The 21,722-nt window shown below is 57.9% G+C and overlaps 1 protein-coding gene across 7 annotated transcripts in view; it reads right to left on the bottom strand.

The window, feature by feature from the left end:
• NOL4L (nucleolar protein 4 like) overlaps nt 1-21,722 on the bottom strand; it is a 143,946-nt gene that overhangs the window by 15,810 nt on the left and 106,414 nt on the right. For all 7 annotated transcript variants that reach the window (XM_063633726.1, XM_055265742.2, XM_055265741.2 and 4 more), the window contains one exon: nt 15,582-15,723. In XM_063633726.1, coding sequence (XP_063489796.1) covers nt 15,582-15,723 — 142 coding nt within the window. The remainder of the gene's footprint in view (nt 1-15,581; nt 15,724-21,722) is intronic.

Raw genomic sequence — 21,722 nt, 5'->3', positions numbered from 1 at the left:
CCAGGTGTGAGGTCCAGAGACACGCTGCTCAGGGTGCTCCTGGAGCCTCTACCAGGTCAGATGCCTGGCACAGGGGCCCAGACTCTCCAGCTACCAAGACCTTTGCCTCGGGGCTGTGCCCCCGGCTGCCTGGCTGGGGATCGACAGGCACTAGTGCCGGGGCAGAACCTCCCCTAACTGCACTCAGACGCCACCCTGGTCTGGCCAGGGAAGTGGTTGGGCGGGTAAGACCCGTAAGGCACCAGGTGCTAGGACCTCGTATGGCCACGTGTTCCAAGCTGTTAGAAGAAACTGGAAATCTGCACCATTATGTAAACAGATTTTAAAATATTGGCGACTGATTTACATGGTTTACTTTTTTTTTTTTTTTTAGGTTCTTGCTCTGTTGCCCAGGCTGGAGTGCAGCGGTGCCTTTAGGGCTCACTGCAACTGCTGCCTCCTGGGCTGAAGCAATCTCCCCAGCAGCGCACACCACAACGCTTGGCTAATTTTTTTTTTTTTTTTTTTTTGAGATGGAGTTTCACTCTTGCTGCCCAGGCTAGAGTGCAATGGGGTGATCTTGGCTCACTGCAACCTCCGCCTCCCAGGTTCAAGTGATTCTCCTACCTTCAGCCTCCCAAGTTGCTGGGATTACAGGCGCCCGCCACCATATTCAGCTAATTTTGTGTATTTTTAGTGGAGACAGGGTTTCACTATGTTGGCCAGGCTGGTCTCGAATTCGTGACCCCAGGCCTCCCAAAGTGCTAGGATTACAGGCATGAGCCACCGTGCCCAGCCTCGGCTAATTTTTAAAGTTTTCTTTTTTTGTAGAGAAGAGGTCTCACTATATTGCCCAGGCTGGTCTTGAACTCCCAAGGCTCAAGCCATCCTTTGGCCTCTCAAAGTGCTGGGATGACAGGCGTGAGCCACTGCGCCCAACCCATTATTTATATTTTTAAAAACTTCGACAAGTAAATGGGTACACAAGTGTGGTCTATTCATACGATGGAATAGTATCCAGCCATGAAAAGGAATGAAGTTTGGATAAGCGCTGCAATGTGGATGATAAAAACACGAGGCTATGGGAAACAGGCCAGACGGACAAGGATACCCAGTGATTCTACTTCTACGCAGCAACTGGAACAGGCAAATTCACAGAGACAGAAGGTACAGTGAGGCTCCACGGGCTGGGGGAATGGGCGGTTGGTACCTAAAGCGTGCAGAGTTTCTGTTGGGGGATGAACAAGCTGTGGAATAACGGTACTTCTGGAGTGTACACTTAAAAATGGCAAATTTTATGTCACACATTTTACCACACACAAAAAACCCAGACCAAAACCAGCCCCTTCGCCCTAGTTTATAGGCTCTATCTGCCATTATCTCATTTTCTCACGCCGCACACACAGAGCCTACTCAGAGGGACAACATGGATGGCAAAAGCCTGCCTTCCCCAGTGACACCAAGGTCTCGCCTACCCCCAGCGCCGCTCAGGCAGCCCCGGCATGCCAGCCCCCACCCCACACAGCTGCCCTCGCACGACATGCTCTGGGGGCTGCCTACAACCTGAGGCCCATGTTTTGCCGACTGGGGAGGCCACAGGTTTGAGCCGTGGAGTGGCTGGAAGAGGCTACTCCACCTTCTGGAGCCTCCGTTTCCTTTCAGAGTGGGTCCCACAGCCGTAAAACACAGTTCTAAGGTGCGGATGGTGCCCGAAATGGGGCAGGAGCTCAAAAGGAAAACCCGATTCCCTGCACACATTTTCTCACATCATAACTCACCCACTGCCGACGCACAAGGCTCTCCCAGACTGCAACGGGGGCTTCTGGGGATCCCGGAGCCCAGCCTGTGACAGTGTGAGGTGGGCCCAGTGAGAGGGTCACCATGGGGATGGGGGCGGCTGCCACCCTCGGAGCTCATGCTCCAGCAGCGACAAATCAAACCTGAGGGCTCCAGAGGAGATGGGGCTTCGAAGGGGTGTCACCAGCTTTCTGGCCCCTGAGCCATGGTCTCTCCTTACTCTCGGCGACTCCTGCTCGCCCTTCTGTGCTAACCCGAGCACCACCACCTCAGGGAAGCCCTCCCTGCCTGCCCCAATCTCCAACATGGCACCGGCTGTGGGCCATAGCTCTGCAGAAGCCATCCCAGGGACGGTGGGGCGAGGGCTGAAGCCTCGTGAACCAGCAGGGGCAGAGGTGCTGCTTGGGGTGGGGTTGCTCCAGCCTGTCCCTTGGCCCCACAAGCAGTGGATTTGATGCCGGCTGCAGCCACAAGGGCTGAGTTTACTCCAACTGGAAGCCAGGTCCCTCCTTTGGGCCCACCAGGCCCTTCCAGCGAGCCCCTAGGGCTCACCCACCCGCCCCAGCTGTGACCCAGCCTTGGCACTTGCTGTTCCCTCTTCCTGCTCCACTCTGTCCCGGGTGCAGTCCCTCACTTCCAGGGCTCTGCGTAAAGGTCAACTTCTCGGTAAGCCCAGCTCCCGCGCCCTGCTCTGGCACACTGACCCCTCTACCTATTTTTTTTTCTTTTTTGAGATGGAGTCTCGCTCTGTCGCTCAGGTCGGAGTATGGTGGTGTGATCCCGGCTCACTGCAAGCTCCGCCTCCCGGGTTCACGCCATTCTCCTGCCTCAGCCTCCTGAGTAGCTGGGACTACAGGCGCCCGCCACCACGCCCGGCTAATTTTTTGTATTTTTAGTAGAGACGGGGTTTCACCGTGTTAGCCAGGATGGTCTCAATCTCCTGACCTCATGATCCACCTGCCTCGGCCTCCCAAAGTGCTGGGATTACAGGCGTGAGCCACTGCGCCTGGCCCCCTCCCACACAGTAGTATTGCAAGGAGAGGGTAAGTGCTTGGAAGAAACCTATTTCTTCTTTCTTCCACGCCCTTATCCTCTCCTTGCAGTACTACTGTGTTTATTGTGTCTCTGGCCTGTGCCCAGCCTTCACAGAAGCAGCCCCAGCCCTAGAGACCCAGAGTTGGTTCAGCTGTATTGGGTGGGCCTGGATGGCTCCTGCTGCCCCCTAGATCACACCCCTCCCTCTGGTGGGGGCAACTGAGTCTTCCTGGGCTCGCCGGGGTGAGTGCATGCCCCAGGCCTGGCCAGTCAGCCCATCACGGCAACTGGTGATAGTGTGTGACCAAGCTGGGCCCGAGGACATCACGCGGGGACTCCTGCTGTGATGGCTGGGAAGGTCCTCTCTACCTGGGGTTGTGGGGCCCATGGTGCAGAGAGGCCCACGCTGGGGAAAGCAGTGCTGATAGGGGGCACAGATGATCCCCTGAAATCCATCTGTGCCTGCCCTAGGAAGGCCCTAGAGGTTTTGGTGAGGGAGCTAATAATTTCCTTATTGCTTAGGCCGGCTAGAGGCAGGCTCACACCAATGGCTTGGTCTCTGAGTAGTCCAGCGTCTTCTCCCTGGCAGAGGCCAAGGGATGGGACCCGGGGGCTGGGATCGCTCTGCATGGGGACCTCACCATGACACCCAGCTCAGTCCTGAGGAGGCTGGTACCCACAGGAGGGGGTGGTGCCCACGGGAGGGCTGAAGCCCACAGAAGGGGCTGGCTGCAACCCTCACACCCACCCCTCACTGCACCTGGCCAGGAGAATGCGCCTGTCACTGTTTGGGGAAAGAAGGAACAGAGAGACTGGAGGCAGTTGGGTTTTGATCCGATTGGAATTCTGCCTCCCACAATCCTAAAAAAAAAATAGATTTAGGCCAGGTGCAGTGGCTCACACCTGTAATCCCAGCACTTTGGGAGGCAGAGGCAGGCAGATCATGAGGTCAAGAGATCGAGATCATCCTGGCCAACATGGTGAAACCCCGTCACTACTAAACATACAAAAATTAGCTGGGCGTGGTGGTGCACGCCTGTAGTCCCAGCTACTCAGGAGGCTGAGGCAGGAGAATCACTTGAACCTGGGAGGTGGAGATTGCAGTGAGACAAGATTGCGCCACTGGACTTCAGCCTGGCGACAAAGCGAGACTCTGTCTCAAAAAAAAAAAAAAAAAAACTGATTTAAAAGAGACATAGACAGGCACACAAACTCATGCTGGGATGGAATGCAGTGGGGCCCGGGCAGGGATGGTGCGGGTGTAGGGTCCTGCAGTCTGGGTGACCTTGGGCACTGCCACCTCCTGGGCCTCCTCTTATCTACAGTCCTGGGAGTTGCCGCTGACGCCCTCCTGGGCTCTGGCACTTTATGACTCTGTGAAGAAACCCAGCCGGCTCCATGGGCACCGAAGCCCCAGCACACAGGCCTCACGGGGTGCAGGCCTCCAGCTGGGAGGCTCAGTGGGAAGCTCAGATGGATCCTCCACACCTGGAGCTGGAAGTGGAACCTAGTGCCCAGGTGACCTCTTGTCCCCACCTGGTCCCCATCTTGCTGTTTCCAGGAGGCCCCTCCAGGAGGGTCACCCCTGAGGCCAACCTGCTGGGGCCCAGCGTGATGGCAGCAGGGTGGGCCTGCCCCCAGCCCATGGCTGCGTGGCCAGCAGAGACATCCTGAGGGGTCTTGGGGGAGCAGCCCGGGATGCACCCCCTCTGAGCATTTCCACAAAACCAGGCTTTCCCTGCTGTGGCAAAGGGTGACTCCTTCATCTGGGCAGGACCCGGAGCCCACCACCTGTGCCCAGAATGCCTGCGGGCAGGGAAGGACTGCCGTGTCCGTCTATTTGAACATGGGGCAATGTGCTGCTATTCAAATGGAGGAATTAGTGATGAATGGGGGAAATTGTTCCTCCCTCTGTCCCGTCTCCAGGAGGAGACAAAAACCCCTTTTACCTCAGCAAACAATGCCCTTATGTGGGCGCCAGTGCCCCGCAGCCCGCACAAACCCAGCTCTGTGCGAACCACCAATCGCCACACCGCGCTCTGGGGCCCACAGCCAGTGGCACCCTCTCCTGGTGGGCGACTCCCACCAGCTCCCAGGCTAGGCTTGGAGAACGGGAAGGCCCACCATCCCTGGGACCACAGACCAGGTACACAGCCACTGGAGGCCAGCAGGCCCTGCGTGCAGACTGCCTTCCGTGTCCAGAGGTGTGGCTGCTGGAGGCAGTGCCGCCTCCATGAGACTCTGTCACAGCAGCAGCCAGGCGGGGGACAGGAGGGGCATCAATAATTCACACACAACAGGGCGACGGGGGAGGAGGGGGCGGGAGACTGCTGGAGCCACGGCCCACCATGGCCAGGGAGGTGTGGACAGCAGGGCTCTGGGCTGTGGTCTGCAGGTGCTGACTCTGCTCTGAATTTGAGGCGTGCACCTCCCCAGGGCTGGCCCCCTGCCTGCTTTGACAAAGGCCAGTGCCCAGGCCGTGTTTACATGATGCAGAGTTCCAAGGAGCACCAGGCTCAGGGCAGGCTGCCCAGCTCTTCCTCCGGAAAGGCAGGAGGGGCGCAGGGGTCAAATAGGGGACACTAGGACCCTACCATCCCGGGTGATGGGGCCACACGGGGCACCTGCATTCTCCACGTGGCCCTCAGGCCCCGGCTGCCTGCACAGCTGCCCTCCTGAGCGCCCAGCTCTGTCCCTGTGGTTCACACAGCCTGGCCCAGCCCCAGCCCCAGCCACGGAGCAGAGAGCCCATGCCCCCCCATCTGGGTGCCACACTTGCCCCCGATTTGCAGCCCCGGGGCGCCAGTTCCTCTGCCCCCACAGCATGCGCCTCCTCTACGTGTGCCCCTCAGTGCCCAGGCAGCGGGCGTTCCTGCTGAAACTCTGGTCACTCTTTCCTTAGGCAGGTGCCAATCTAGGCCCTCACAGTCGGGAGCAGCACTGTCCGACAGAAACAGAGTGTGGGCCACATGAGGGATTTTAGTGCCCCAGTACCCACATTTTAAAAAGTAATAAACAGGTGAAAGCAATTTTAATAATCTACTTTATTTAACCCAATATATCCAAAATAGTACCATTTCAACAAATAGTCGATACCGTGTTATCAGAGCTGAGATATTTCACCTTCTTCTTTCCTAAGGAGCCACTGAGACACAGCGTGTACTGCACACCTGTCTGCACTGGCCTTTTCCAAGGCTCCATAGCCGTCCTTGGCTAATGAATTCGACGTCGCACACCTAGATTTTCCCCTAAAACTGAGATCATTTCTCTCTGCAGAGACCCTGGGGGTCCTGGCCCCTAGAGAGGTGTCCAAGCTGCAGATGATGTTCAGGCCTTGGGACAGGTGGCTCAAGCCGTGGGGCCCTGGAGACAGACACCACCTTCAGTGGAGGGGGAGGCGGACACCAATTATGCGTCAGGTCCCGAGTGTCAGGCGGCGGGTAACTCATCACGCCTGATTTGCACAACCACTCTCTGCAGCAGACATCAGGGAGGAACCAGAGGCTCCAGAGGGAAGTCACCGACCCATCACCCGGGATGAGTGGAGGCGCCCAGACAGCCCGAAAGCACCACCCAGGCCGCCCAGTGCTCTCAGACATTCTGGGAGCCTCCAAGGCCAGCCTTGACTTGCCCATCTGTACTGTGGGACAATTCCCTACCCCTGCTACCAGACCGCTCCACTTCCTAGAGCCCCTCCCCCAACACCTACTGGCCACTGATGCCCCCGGGGAAGCGCTCCCAGCATGAACTGCCTGGGTGTGGGTGTTCTCCCTGGCCCCATCCTCCAGGCCAAGCACAGGCGGTGAGAAATAAACACTAATTCAGTGTGCAAAGATCGAGCCGAGACACACACAGCCTGCTCCCCGTGTTCTCAGAGCAAACAGAGCCACTCCAGGCCACCATGTGTGAATGATTCACGGGGCAGGGCCCGGGCCCCAAAGCCCCTGCAGGCCCTCCTCCAGCTCTCCCGGAAGCCAGTCTGGGTTCGGTGCATTGCAGTCCTTAGGTGGGGGTGATGACGCCAACGTGGCCTGGTCACTTCCTGGTTCCTGGGAAAGTCACCCTTGAACAGGCTCCCGGTGGAGGTGCCTCAGGAGGGCCTGGCCTGACACAGGAGCCTGCAGGATGGAGCTCTGTATGTGGTCCTGGGCTGAGGGGCGGTGGCGAAGGGCAAGGGCATTGATCCCCACATGGCCCCACCAGCCTAGGCTCACCTTCACCTCCATTCTTTTTTTTTTTTTTTTTTTTTGAGATGGAGTCACTCTGTAGCCCAGGCTGGAGTTCGGTGGTGTGATCTTGGCTCACTGCAGCCTCCACCTCCTGGGTTCAAGCAATTCTCCTGCCTCAGCCTCCTGAGTAGCTGGGATTACAGGTACCCATCACCATGCCCGGCTGATTTTTGTATTTTTAGTAGAAGTGGGGTTTTGCCATGTTGGCCAGGCTGGTCTCAAACTCCTGACCTCAAGTGATCCGCCCGTCTTAGCCTCCCAAAGTGCTGGGATTACGGGCGTGAGCCACCGCGCCTGGCCCACCTCCCCACTTTCTCAGTAGGTGAACCTCCCAGCTCCTCAGGCCCCAGAGCTTGTCCTCCCCAGGCCTCTGGAGACCCAAGGCCCCAGCACCCCGGACAAGGCCAGGGCTGTGTAGGCCCTGCCCACTCCTGGATAAAGGGATCTCTCGGTGCTGTCTCCCGGCGTCTCTCACCCCTTGGCGGGCCGGGGCCCAGCACAGCCCAGCATTGTCTGTGCCGCCTGCGGCCCAGCTGATGATGGACACTTTCCTGTGACCCGGGACTGCCAGTGTGGCCCACAGCCAATCCCTGGAAGGCTTGGGCCCCAGCTCTCTGCTCCTGGGGGAGGGGAAGCCAGGAGGCCGCCGCCTGCTCATCTGTTGTGGGTATTTGGAGCCTTGACGAGGAACAAACAGCTCTTGCTCCTGGGGTGGGGGTGGGTGGGACCTGCACCCAGAAAATGGGGCCCAGTTCTGGTTTCTGGCCTCAGCTGTGAGAATTAGGGTCAGGGCAATGGACATGGCCATAATGAGCAGGTGGTGGGGAGAAGGCTTGGCTTAAAAACCCACTGCAAGAGAAGCCTTTCACAGGCCAGCCCAGGGAGGCTGGTGCAGGGGCCACAACTCCTGCCATGCATACCGACCAGGGCAGACGTCTGGCCATGAGTGTTGGGTCCAGGGGGAGGCAGCAGCAGGCTGGAATTCTATGCCCCCTGGTGGGAGAGGGCTGCTGTGACCCAGGGATGGGCCCAGGGGAGGGTGGGCATCACCTGAGGAGGACACTAGAAGGAGCCGCAGCACAGGGGTAACTCGGGTAATGGTCGCTGAACCCGGGTGGCCTGGCCATTACTCCCACCAGCTCCTTCCCCACCAGCCGTATGGCCTCCTGCCTGATCCTTCACTCAAACGGCTTCACCCTGTGCTGGGGACACCCCATGGCACCCTGAGTACCAGAAGCCAGAGGCACACTTCTGCCTGGCACCTTCTCCTTGGATGGCAGCACTGACTCCTCACTGCCTGCTTAGCTGCCCATCAGTGTGGGCACCTGGGATGGGTCTGGCGTTTGCCAAATTGAGAAGCAGGGTCTTGGGAACTCGGGGTCCCTGGACAGGGCCTGGAGCATGTGGGTGGGGAGGGAGGGACAGGGACTCAGGACAAGTTGTGAGTGCCTGGGTCTGGTTGACACCAAGGACCCCCTAGCCTGGCTCCCTTTCCGAAGAAGCACAACCCGGGTGGTGGTTGGGAGCTGAGAGCAGGGGCGGGGATGCTGCTGAGGGTGGCTGTGAGGCAAGCTGTGGTCAGGGTCCCACAGGCCTCCATGGCGGAGGGGACCAGGGGAGACCAGGCTGGCTGAGGAGGCAAGACTGGACCAAGGGGGTGACGTGCAGGGCTCAGAGAATCTGGGGGAGGTGAGGAAGACCGCCCACATCCAGTCCCAGCCTGGCCCCCGACGGGCCTCTGTGCTGTCCACATCTGGTCCTCAACCACCTGGCAAGGTGGGCCAAGATGATCACCCCCAGGCCGGCAAGGGGTCAGCACCCGCCCAAGGCTGCCTGGCAAGGAGGGAGCTGAGCAAGATCTGAGCTCTGTGCGCCCTCACACTTCCCTGCAGACCTCTTGGAGGCCAGGGAGGAGGCACCCAGGGGAGGGGGCTGGGCCAGGGAGGAGAGGCCAATAGCACTGCTGCTGTAAATACCGAGCCCTGGGCACTCAGCAACCACACCTGCTCCCCAGAAGCCTGCCCTGCTGCCCAGTTTGCATTTCTGGGTGGCAGAGGGCCCCACCCGAGGGCAGCAGGGGCCAGAAGGTAGGAAGCCTTAGTCTTCTCACTAAGAGCTCCTGGGGGCATGCCAGGGTGAGGGGCTGCAGCCCCCAGGCCATGTCACAGAAAGAAGCTGTGGCCCAGAGTTGGGGGGTCGGCTAGCTCAGGACCATACTTCGGGGAAGGGCCGGCCAGATCCATGGCACGGCGCCCAGGACCTGCCTACAGGATACCACATATTGGGCCCAACCACTCCATCCTCCCAGAACCCTTCCATGCCAGACCCTCCCCAGATGGCCTGGCTGTGGCCTCTCTGCCCTTCTCTCCTGGTTGGAGCTTGGGGTCATAAGGAGCTTTTGGAAACAGGTGACCCAAGAAACCCTGAATCCTGGCATCGGGCACCTCCTCCCTTCCCAGTCCCCTGCTGCCACGCCTCTGCCCGGCTTCCCAGGCCACCTCCTCCCAGGCCCTTTCTCTGATCCCGCATCTCTGCTGAGAGTGACTCAGTGGCTATTGGTTGAGCACCTGTTCAGTGCTAGGGCCTGGGGATAAAGCCCAGGACAGGAGACTCAGGCCACATGGGGCCAGCCCTGAGGGGCGCCCTGTGGCGCCACTTTCAGCAATGAAAAACAGGGACTTGGCCAAGCACGGTGGCTCACGCCTGTAATCCCTGTACTTTGGGAGGCCAAGGTGGGCAGATCATGAGGTCAGGAGTTTGAGACCAGCCTGACCAACATGGTGAAACACTGTCTCTACTAAAAATACAAAAATTAGTCAGGCGTGGTGGTGCTCGCCTGTAATCCCAGCTACTCGGGAGGCTGAGGCAGGAGAATCGCTTGAACCTGAAAGGCGGAGGTTGCAGTGAGCCGAGATTGCGCCATTTGCACTCCAGCCTGGGCAACAGAGCGGGACTCTGTCTCAAAAAAAAAAAAAAAGAAAAGAAAAACAGAGACTTGAGTGTCCTTCCACAGGAGTGGCCAAAACGCTGGCTCTGGAGAGACCCAGTCCCTGTGGTCTGGGCAAGTTACTTCCCTTCGGAGACAACGTTTCCTGCCCTGTGGAACAGCGATATGTATAGCTCTGGGCACACAGCAGGGTCAGGCTGGGCACACAGCAGGCTCAGGAATGGGACCCCAGTCACCGGGCTGACTAGACAACCTTCGAACTGTGGCTGGCCCACATCAGTGTCAGGGAGGCCAATGACTATATGAGAAAAAAGGTGGTGCCAATACTGCCTCATTGAAAAGAAAACGAGGCTCTGGTTACTTAGATACATAGAAAAGTCTGAGAAAAATAGGGCCCTATACATCATTATTTTTCATTTTCTTTTTTCCTCCTTTATTTTTCTATTTGTTTTTCTTTTTCTTTCTTTTTTTTTAGATGGAGTTTTGCTCTTGTTACTCAGGCTGGAGTGCAATGGTGCGGTCTTGGCTCACTGCAACCTCCGCCTCCCAGGTTCAAGCGATTCTCCTGCCTCAGCCTCCAGAGTAGCTGGGATTACGGGCATGCGCCACCACACCCAGCTAATTTTGTATTTTTAGTAGAGACAGGGTTTTTCCATGTTGGTTAGGCTGGTCTCAAACTCCTGACCTCAGGTGATCCGCCCGCCTCGGCCTCCCAAAATGCTGGGCTTACAGGAGTGAGCCACCGCACCTGGCCTTCTCCTTTATTTTCCTACAATAATTGTAATACTTCTCAAAGAAAGGGAGAAATAAGGGACATTTCTACAAAGATGTGGCTCCTGCCCTCTGCAAGCTGAGAGACTGCAGGGGTCCCACACTGGTGCCTGTTTGGCTTCAACCAAACCCCAGACTCCTCCAGGGAGATGGGGACAGGGCTCATCACCCCTGTGTGTCACAAGGCCAACGCTAGTGTGACTAAAGTGGCCAAGAACCTGGAAGAACCAAATGGCCCTCAGTGCCCTTGTCCAGACTCAGGCCTGCACAGTGCGGGAGCCCCAGTGTGTCCCAAGGCCCAGGCTGGAGGAGTGGCCTCATCTGAGAGGCACACACACCAGGCCCTGACCTGCCCCAGCCAGGGCTCCACACGACTCTTGCTCAGCAACCCCCCAACTGCCCACCCTGCGGAAGGCGGAAGCAGGCCCAGCGAGCAGACCCCTGCTCTCCCCTGGCGCTGGCTTCCTGTCTGCCCAGGAGGTGAGTAATGTCCGCTCCCTGCCCCCACGCATCCCTTCTGGAGGCCAGGCGGGCCTCACATTTTCCGCTCAGGAAGGGGCAGAGTGAGAGGCCTGCTGAAGCACATCCAGGGGAAACGGAAGGAGCGGCCCCGCCTGCCGGGTCAGGAACCTGGGCCAGCCCCGGCCTGCAGGAGGCACACTGGCTCACCTGCCTCTGTGCATGCCTTCGTTCATTTTCATCCACTCATTCATTCAACAAACAGCACCCCAGCACCTGCGCGGTGCCAGGCCCTGTGCTGGGTGCTGCAGTCCTGGCTCTCAGGGTGCTTATGGTACTTGGGGAGGAGACTGCATCAAACAGATCATTCCACCGGTGGCGGCGTAAGTACAGACGGATGTGCTGTTCAGCCCCAAGGCAATGCCAGACCACAGTGCCTCTGGACAAAGTCTCTCAGGCATCCTCCCTCCACACCCTGTGATGTGCACAGAGCCCCGTTCAGACCCAAAAGAAAGCCCAAGCCTCAGCCGGGGCTTAGCCAAGGGTCTTTAGGGGACCTGGCCCGTGCTGGGCAGGAAACTGTGGCAGGAGCTGGCCTGCATGGCCCTGGGCCCCAAGGGGGAAGCACCCCAAGTGTGTGGAGAGGGCCTTCTTTGGTTCCCTAGCTCCCCTGCCCATCTTCTGGGGACCCTCACACATGGCCCTTGCCCCTGCCAAAGGGGAGAGAGGAGAAGGGCTGGGACCTCCCCAACTCTGGCTGAGTTGCCGCAAGTCTCTCTCTGATCCTAAGTTTCCTCCCCATGAGATGAGGGCACTGTGAGTGGTGCTCCCTGCCAAGCACCAGCGGCTGTGATCGCAGGGACCTGGGAGCATCCCAGGACTTCAGAGTGTGGGGAACTGGTGTAAAGGGGTCTGGGAGACCAAGACTCGCAGCCAGTGGCAGGGTTGGGGGCAGAAACCTAACTGTGTTTCAGGACAAGCAGACACTCACCCCGGTAGAACCTCAGAGGCAAGCTCCCGGGGAGTGGGAGCAGACACTCACTCCGGTAGAAGCTCAGAGGCAAGCTCCCGGGGAGTGAGAGCAGACACTCACCCCGGTAGAAGCTCAGAGGCAAGCTCCCGGGGAGTGAGAGCAGACACTCACCCCGGTAGAAGCTCAGAGGCAAGCTCCCCGGGAGTGAGAGCTGGCACCCGCACAACTCACTCTTGGGCCCAGTGGTCTCCGCCATGGGATTTGCTCTGCCACTCAGCCTTCATCTGCCTTTGTTAAAATCTTTAAAGAAGGGCCCCAACAAATCCACAGCTGTAGATCTGTGCTAACTGCCTGGCTCCCTGAAATCACTCCCGGCTGGATCACTCGTCAGCAGGGATGGGGTGCTGATATGGTTGGGATCTGGGTCCCCTCCAAATCTCATGGTGAAATGTGTCCTCCAGGGTTGGAGGTGGGCCTGGTGGGGGATGTCTGGGTCATGAGGGGCAGATTCCTTATGAGTGGCTGGGTGCTGTATGGAGTGAGTTCTCACTATGAGTTCATGCGAGAGCTGGTTATTTAAAAGAGCCTGGTACCTCTTCCCACTCTCTTGCTCCCTCTCTCGCCATGAGACATGCCTGCTCCCCCTTCACCTTCTGCCACGTCTGTAAGCTTCCTGAGGCCTCACCAGAAGCCAAGCAGATGCTAGTGCCATGCCTGTACAGCCTGTGGAACTGTGAACCAAATAAACCTCTTTTCCTTATAAATTACCCAGCCTCAGGTATTCCTTTATAGCAACACCAAACGGGCCAACACAGGTGTGTCATCGGCACAGCCTTGGGAGTCCCCACACTCCCGGCGAAGAGAAAAGGCCCAGGTGCTCAGATGGGAAGGATGTCCCTAGAAACAAACAACCCAACTTATCCCCCATCGGAGGCGGAGCTCCATCTGCTCTGCAATGGTGTGCTTGGGTAGGTCTCAGTAAATGTTTGTTCGTTTGTTCATTCGGGGATAACAGACATTCAGCAGGTACCGACAATGGGCCAGGTTCGCAACCGAGTCCCAGGGGCAGGGCAGAGACCAAGAATGACCTTACAGCAGGCCTCAGACTTCCACGGAGGACTGAGGGCCAGAGCCCACACACCAAGCCCACCTGGGCATCACTGGGGTTGGGGGGCTTCTGCGATGGAGACCCTCGGGCGGGGAGTGGAGCACACAGAGGGCTAAAGTGAGTGCCTCTGCTTGGGCTGTCCCTACCTAGTCCTGTGTCAATAACAGGGGCCTGAGAGTGCTCTGATGGGAGCCCCTTGACTCATTCACGGGAGCTGGACCTCACATTTCTGTACCGTGAGCACCTTCAAGAGGGGCTGGTTGTATGTCTCCAGGGGGGTCGGAAGATGGCCCAGGACTCTAGGCTGGAAACCCACTGCTCTGGACAGACACCAACAGGCCCACAGGCCCAGAAGGGGCAGCAGAGGCCAGGCCAGCTGCCTGGGCCTTCCCAAGGCCTGTGCCCTGCCCGGGGTCTCAGCTGGCCAGCGGGGTGGCCCACAACTCCATGAGTGCCTCGGAGTGGACAGTGAGGCCCACGGCCCTGCGGTCAGCAGCATCCTCCCTGTCCCAGCTCTGGTGTCCATCAGGAGGGGAAGGTGGCATGTGACTACCCCAGGCTGACCCCGCACTAGGCTCTTGGGGACCTACGGACCCCCCCCCAGCCTCCCTGCGTCTCTCAGCCTCATCCTCATGGCCAGGCCAGCCAACCTCTGGGCAGCAGGTGCTGAGGGAGCCCCATGGACCCCACAGAAATGCCACTGTTAGCTACCTGATCCTGACGGCCCCCAAATCACCAGACCTCCCCAGGACGTGTCTGCAAGACAGATCACACTCTCAAAGGGTGGTCATGAGGAATAACAGCATGAGATCTGCTTGGGAATGAGTAGGGTGACCATGGCCCCTTCAGCCCCACTGCTCTGGGTTTCTGAACAACTGTCCCAGACCCTTCTTGCGGGGGACCACAGCCTGCAGCCCCAGCTGGTCTCTGCAGGCACCGCCCTCAGTATTCCTTGGGCGTGGCCTCAATCGGCTCAGTTGAGGCAGGAGGTCAGCTGCTGCGCTTGTCCCGGCCCCAGAGCCCCCCAGAGCACGTGGCTGCCCCCGCCGGTCCCCACCCCCGTGGGAACACTGGAAGGCGGCACTGGCCTGGGAGGCTGGCAGCACGAGGGGGTTGCGCCGACCTCACGAGGCATCAGGCACAAAAGCCTTTTCTTTGCCGGCAGCCACGCACCCCACTCCTCCTGCAGCCACTCCCTGTGCTCCCCAGCCCCTGGCCCAGACACCTCCAGCTGCCTCCAGGCTGGGTCTCCTCCCAAACAAAGCCGGATTCAGGCCTTCAGGAGGCAGGCGCGCAGGTTCTGCCATGGAGATGAACTTTGACCCAAACAGCAAGGCTCCTACCCCTTATTTACTCTTTAAGGCTGACCCGTTTCACAGAGTTAACATTACACCCCTTTTTAACCCGCACCTCCCTCCCACATTCCAGGCCTCGACCTTCAACCCCTCCTAATTGCTGGCTCCGGCTCCTACACCCCAGTTCTCTGGGGCCCAGCCCACTCATCCCCTGCCCCCAACCATCTCCTCCATGGAAACAAAGGCAATGCTGGGGTGCTTTGCTCACAGGCCCACCTCACAACCCTGGCACACCAAGGTAGATGCCAGGGTCCCAGAGCCCAACCACTTGGGGGAGTCCACGTGGAGGCTGGGGTGGATCTTTGGGGTCTGATTCCTGACCCTAACTCTCCAACCCCTGAGAAGCAAGCCTCTATTCCAAGGGAGGCTGGAATAGGCTGCCTGGCAGGCCCTGCGCGGAGGCAGCCAGGGCTAGGGAAGAATCCGGACAGCTCCCCAGCCAGCCGCATCGCATCCCAAGGGGCTAGGATGCATGTGGACAGCTGCACTGCCTGGTCACTCACCAGGTGACCCGGGCTATAGCCTCACATGTGGCTGCAGAAACACAGCTCGTTTCCCTTGCTGGGCAGTGGAACTGCTCTGGGTTAGGTACACTGTGAACCTTCCCAGGCCTGCCCCTGGTAATTCTGAAACCCACATTGCAGAAGCCCATGGCATCCCGGCAACCAGGCAGACCCCCTGCCCTGCAGGCTGCCAGTCCCATGGGCTCTCTCCCTCATCTTTGGGAGGAAGGAGCCAGGGGCTGGGGCATTGGGGCCCATGGAGATGCTGAGAACACTGGGGGCAGTGCAAGCTTCGGCCTGAGCCACCCGAAGGCCTTGGCCCAGATTCCGCCACCCTGGAGTGTGTCCACACCTCTCACCTGAGGACAACTGGGAGCAGGGGGCCGGACACAGCCCCTCCTCAATTGCCACCAAGTGGCACTCACCGTCCTCTTGACTGTGGAGGTTCTGTGGGCTCCGCATCCTCTCGTCCTGGCTGGGGCTCAGGCTGGAGGCCAGGTGCGGGTCAGCTGACATCCATGTGGAGTCGCTCATATCAAAATCCTCGCTGCTCACAGAAGTCTCATCCTGAGCAGGGACAAAGAAGGTGGGCATTCAGCAGGGACGGGCTCTCATCAGCCTGAGGCAGCCTTGCAGGTGGACCCCAGGGCCAGTGGGCGTTTGGGAGTGCCCTGAAGGCCGCAGGGAGCCCTCAAACTTTGAAGCGAGGGCTGGGTGGTGCTCCCCCTTGCCCAGTGGAAGTGGCCCCGGCTCTGGTTCCTGTCGGAAGCCAAGGCTAAGGGCCGGCACTGTCTGTAATTGAAGACAATTATGAGGTCTCGCATCCTGCAGGGGCGGATGGCAGGGCCTGGCTCTTACCCTTGTGAGCCAAGGTTGAAACAAGCGCTGTAAACAAGGGCTGCCGCTCCCTGCTCCCAGCCCAGGGACCAAGGCTCACTCTGCACAGGACCCGGCGGCAAGAAGCGGGCAACAGGACATGCCGGCCACCGGGCACTGAGGCTGAGCTGAGTGCCCCCAGCAGGCCTGGCTCCCTGACTCCCATGAAGCATGCATGGAATTCCTTTCTCCCACTCCCCCAGCCTAGAGGACATTTCTGTCTTCCTCCTTCCTAACCTTTGCTGTGCTTCAAAGATATGCTCTTGGGCAGCTTCCAGGGCTGAAAGGGCCAGCCCCAGAAGTGCAGAGAAGGAAGGGGGCGGGGCAGGCCAGGGTTCGGACCAGACCGCAAAGAGGGTTCAGCTCAAGGGCCTGGGGGGCCGCCAGGGCGTTCCAAACAGCCGGATGGCCTACTAGAGAGGACCACGCCTGCCTCCTCTCCCCTCGCTGCTGGCTTTGACCAGCCCTTGGCCAGTCATCCGGGAACCCCCGGGGCGGGGCCCCTTCAACCCAGCCCTCCAGCGGGAAGGGCCCCCACCTCCTCCAGGCCCAGCCTTTCAGGAGCAGCAAGCAACTGTGCCTGGGAGCTGGCTGTAAAACCAAGAAAGATGACCCAGCAGCTCCCACACCCGGAGTTCTGGCCTCCCCCCAGCAAGACACAATGGCCTATGTGGGCCCCCAGTGAGGACCTCTGACAGAGCACCCCCCAAGCCTCCCCTCCAGGGCCCCCCTCACAGACGCCTCTTTTATAGTGAGCAAACACACTTTGGTTGGAACTTTCTTAGGCTGCTGTCCCTGAGGCAGACACATCTGCTCCAAGTGCTAGGGAACCAGTGTGGATTCGTTTCCACTCCCTCCCCCACCGGCTGGGCTGGTAGGGAGTTTCCTGGAATTTATAGCTTCTGTGCAGTGTGGACCCTCTGCTGAATCCAGAGGACAGGAGCTGGGCTGTGACGCCTGCAGTCCCCACGCAGCACACCCAGGGCCTCGGGGGATGGACAGAGCCCACGTGTCCTCTAGTGTCCTCTCCCCACACACAGGCACACGCACTCACTCTGCCTCCCTCCCACAAGCTGCCTTGCTCCATAAACACAAGCACCTCCACCCACAGCCCTCCTTCGTGAAAACTCGCTCACACACCCGGAGGGACACAGACACACACACACACACACACATTCAAAAGGCTCTCTGCACAAAGGGTACAAAGGGACAACAAAACTCTCCCCTGTGCTAACGAAGGGTGGGGAAGAGAGGCTGGCAGGTGGGGGAAGGTTCCTTGGAGCCTTGAACAAGGCCCCATCTTCCCAGCTGGTCGTGCCATGCGGGCTCCGGGAACAGGAACAGGGCATCTTGCATGGGCCCCTTGCTACTTCCTGGCTGCCCAGCCGGTGCCATGCTCTGGGTTTGACCTGAAGTCACAGCTGAAGGAGGAAGACTCTTGGGTATTGTTCAAATGCTCATGACTTAAAAGACGGAATATTCTAGTAACAGTTGAAAGTGCCACCTACTCCAAACTCCCCATCCATCCATTCGACAGGTATTTACTGAGCACCTACTATGGGCCAAGCTCCCCTCTAGGTGCTGGGAAACTCAGCTGTGGACCAGACACACTCCTGGCCTGTCTGACACCCCTTGATCCACGAGGGAGATGGACAATGAGCAGAAAAATATTGATGAGGGCCGCAAAGCACACAGAAGCAGGGCGAGAGGGCAGAGGGACCTGTTTGCCAGGGCAGCCCAGGAAAACCCCACAGGTCAGAAACGCTGGAGCAGAGGCCTGCGAGAAGTGAGGAGGGGAGCCCATGAGGTCTGTGTGGCTCCACACGTTTCAGGCACAGGCAGCAGCAAGTGGGGCACAAGCTGCTGGGTTTGAGGAGAGGCAAGGAGGCCACTGTGGGCAGGCGTGGGCGGGCACATGGGGGCAGAGGAGCCACACGAAAAGTTCCCCTCCCACAGTGCACATAACCCTGGCAGGGCCGTACCTGCCACCTCTGGCTTGGAGAAAGGCTCTTGAACTCCACTCAATACGCACACCCTGGCCTCACTCAGCCAAGTTCAAAGCCATAACAACAGAAGGCAAACCTTTTCAGGGGCCCAGCGCTCCCCTGGACTTGTGGCATTTCACTCTCACTACAGGCCTACCAGGTAGGTACAGTTGTCAGTCCCGCTCCACAGATGAGGAAACCGAGGCTCCAGGAGGTTAAGGCACTTGCCCAAGGTCACGAGCTAACACGAGGCAGAGCCAGATCTGTGCAATCGCCAAGGACTGGACACGCCCTCCTAACTGAGTTGGCCCTCGCCTAGAACCCACACTGCTGCTGTGAACCACAATCCCAATTCCAAGCTGTATCCAGCTGTCGCTGTCTTGTGGATCTCTGCCCTGTCTTTCCCCGGAAAACCTTCGGTGCTTCCAACAGTGGGGACCAGACTGTATGTCCTCTGAATCCCTCACAAGGCAGTGAGACTTGTTGAATCAACTGAATTGCTTGGCATGGTGTTGGTGTTTAATGAGGACGCTGCATTAATCTGACAATTAAGGACTCTGGTCCCATTGCGCACGGTTCTTGAATGGAGGGCATATGAAGCCCGGGATGCAGGCTGGTGGGCTGGTGGCAGCCTGGTGCCCTGCAATGCCTCCCTCCTGCTGCTGCCAGCCACCCCACACACAGCCAGGGTTTCTCTGGCTCACATCACTGAACTGTTCACCCAAACGCCCCCCTCCAACCCTCACTCCCTTGATGGGTCCCACTGGGAAAAGGTGGGCTACACCTAACTTGGCATCAAAATCACCTGATTAGGACGAGCACCCAGTGCCCACAGGCACGGGACTTCAGGTTAAGGGTTTTATTAGATTTCCTCCCATGACCCCATAACACAGGCACCCACGTCAGGCCTAGCTCCAGCTCTGATAACTGCCCTGCGAGGCCCGCCCCACCTGCCCCAAGTGCCCAGGGGCATGGAGCCAGCAGCACAGCTGGGTGTGTAGACCCAGGCAGCCTGTGCCCAGAGCCTGCATCACACTGTCACTGCACCATGGGCCACCTCACCACATCTTCTCCCTTCAATGGGAGGAACCAGATTCTTTAACAACCAAGTGTCTCAAGATGAGGCCCAGAGGGAACTCATGGGTGATGAGGCTATATTTACACACACACACACACACACACACACACACACACACACACACTCTCTCTCTCTCTCTCTTTCTCACGCATGCTCACTTTCTTCAATGAGTTGCTGCACATTTATTGAGCATCTACTATGTGCTGGCACTGTGCTAGGGACATAGATAACTAAGGCAGGGTTCCCTCACACCAGGCCTTGTTAGCTAGGAAAAGGGACCAGCAAAACTTCTGACCCACCTGTAGGTGCAGTGGGGAGACACTGTGGACACACTGCCTAGTCACCTAACGATGACTGCTCTCTCCCCAGCTCCCCAGAGAATTTTCCCACAGCCTCCAGGGTTCTGCCACGTGGACCCCAGTTTTGTGAAAAGTGGTTCTAAGATTCTGATATCTTGACTGCTATAGCTTTTTTTAAAGACAAGATCTTACTGTCACATAGGCTGGAGTACAGTGGTGCAATTGTGGCTAACTGCAGCCTCGACTCCCCAGGCTCCTGCCTCAGCCTCCCGAGGAGCTGGCACTACAGGCATACACCACCATGCCTGGCTAACTTCTAATTTTTTGTAGAGACAAGGGCTCACTATATTGCCCAGGCTGGCCCCGAACTCCTGGGCTCAAGTGCCTTGGCCTCCCAAAGTGCTGGGAGTACAGGTGTGAGCTGCCACACCTGGCTGTGACAGCAATTTTTTTTTTTAAGTGAGAAATCAAGTCTATTAAGCCTAACTTTTCAAAAATACACAATACAAAAATAAGTGTTGGTCAGACTTACACAAACCCTTCAACACCCAGACTTTCAAGGGCTGAGCTAGAGAAGACTTCCCAAGACCCCTCTGCAACCTGTCTGGCACAGCAAAGCCCAGTTCATGGGTGTAAGCCCCCCAGCCGCAGATGGCCATACTGTAGCTCCAGTCCCTCACTCACACCCTAAGCCAAGGCTGGAGGAGCAGGCTAATCACACAGGCAGTTACAGGTACACACAGATCAGAACCCGTCAACGACAACTGTGCAGAGGGGGAAAATACACCCAAGTCCAGAGGGCCATGCTGGAGGCACTGGTGCAGGTTTGAGAGTGGCCAAGGCCTCAGGGACCCAAGGTGCTCACCAGCTCACCCAGAGGTCACAGGGCGCTTTTTACTTTTCCCTTCAGGAATCTCAGATGAATTGAGGGCTAATTTCTCCCTTCTGTTAACAAACTTCAACAAAACTTTACATTAGAGAATAAAAGTGTGGGCTGGGTGCGATGGCTCACACCTGTAATGCCAACATTTTGGGAGGCTGAGGTGAATGAATTGTTTAAGGCCAGGAGTTCAAGACCCACCTGGGCAACACAGTGAGACTCTGTCTCTATTTACGAAAGAAAAGTGTGTGCAATCCATTACTTCTGGGTTCCCTCTCCCCAGTCCCCATGTGACTGGCCAGTCAGCTACCCCCTGGTTTCTCTAGCCTCTGCCCTTTGGACACCCTGAAGCCCGTGGCCTTGCCCACCCAGCAATCATTTATTCCAGTACCAAAGCCATCATGGGTCACAGGGTAACAGAGCCAAAGCCAAATGCTCTTCTGAAAAGGGAACTTAAGAGTTAGGCAGGCAGATGGGTAGCACCCAGTCAGCCTCTGGGACACACCCCAACCTGGGAGCCCTGCCTCTGGGGCAGAGGGAGAGGAGCTGACCAGACCCTCCCTGCTCTTATCTTCAGTCCAAAATTCATGGACAGGTTCAGTCTCTCTCCACCCAGCTTCCTCTTCTTCAGGGTAACTAGCACAACCACTGCCCAGCCCAGGAGGAGGAGAAAACGGGAGACCAGAGGGGAAATGGTGGAAACGGGCCTGTATCCATGGCTTGTAACTACAGGCAGGTGCTATCAGTAACCTGATTATTTTACAACTGGGGTCAATTTCTCTGGAACTGGGTTCCTCGTGCCTCTGAAGTTAAGCCATTTGCATCCTCGGGGACTTGGGATCCTGGGGCGTGCCTCACACAGTATTTTCCAGACCCTTCCTGAGAGCTGTAATTCTATCTCTACAGCTTGCTTGAAAAAGAAAAGGAGGAGGATTTGCTGAGAATTTAGTGCAATTGTAAGCCATAAGCCCAGACCAGGAGCCCTGGGTGTGTGTTTCAGAGGAGGGCGGGGGCAGGGATGTGCAGGGGATGTTTCTGGGCTGAGCAGGAAAGAGACCCCTCTCTAAACAGCCCCCAGGCTTGTTCGACAGGAGGCTAAAGCTCCCACTGGGAAGAACACCAGCCTCAGGCGGTTGCCCCAGCACCAGCTCTATCCTAAAGTGGAGTCTCTTCTCAACCCACTGGTGGGCCCCTCCTTCTGGGCACCTGTAGGCCCCTTCCAGGCCCTGGACATTCTTCCACACGAGGCAACTCTCCCCCTTGTCTCCATGTCAGCGAGCATTACACACACAGCCTTCTGAGCATGCCAAGAAGGTACTGAACCGCATGTGACCCCAACTTAACCACTTCAGTTCATCAGATGGCTTATTAATGGAAGACGAAAAACCCCCAGGATCTAAAGCAACAGGGGTTCAAATCCTTGTTGTGAAGCGGCCGCACACATGAAA

This window comes from Symphalangus syndactylus, chromosome 24 (genome assembly GCF_028878055.3).
Source record: "Symphalangus syndactylus isolate Jambi chromosome 24, NHGRI_mSymSyn1-v2.1_pri, whole genome shotgun sequence".
NCBI classification, from domain to species: domain Eukaryota; kingdom Metazoa; phylum Chordata; class Mammalia; order Primates; family Hylobatidae; genus Symphalangus; species Symphalangus syndactylus.
Note: the sequence above shows the minus strand (reverse complement) of the source record. Positions and strands in the feature narration are given on the sequence as shown.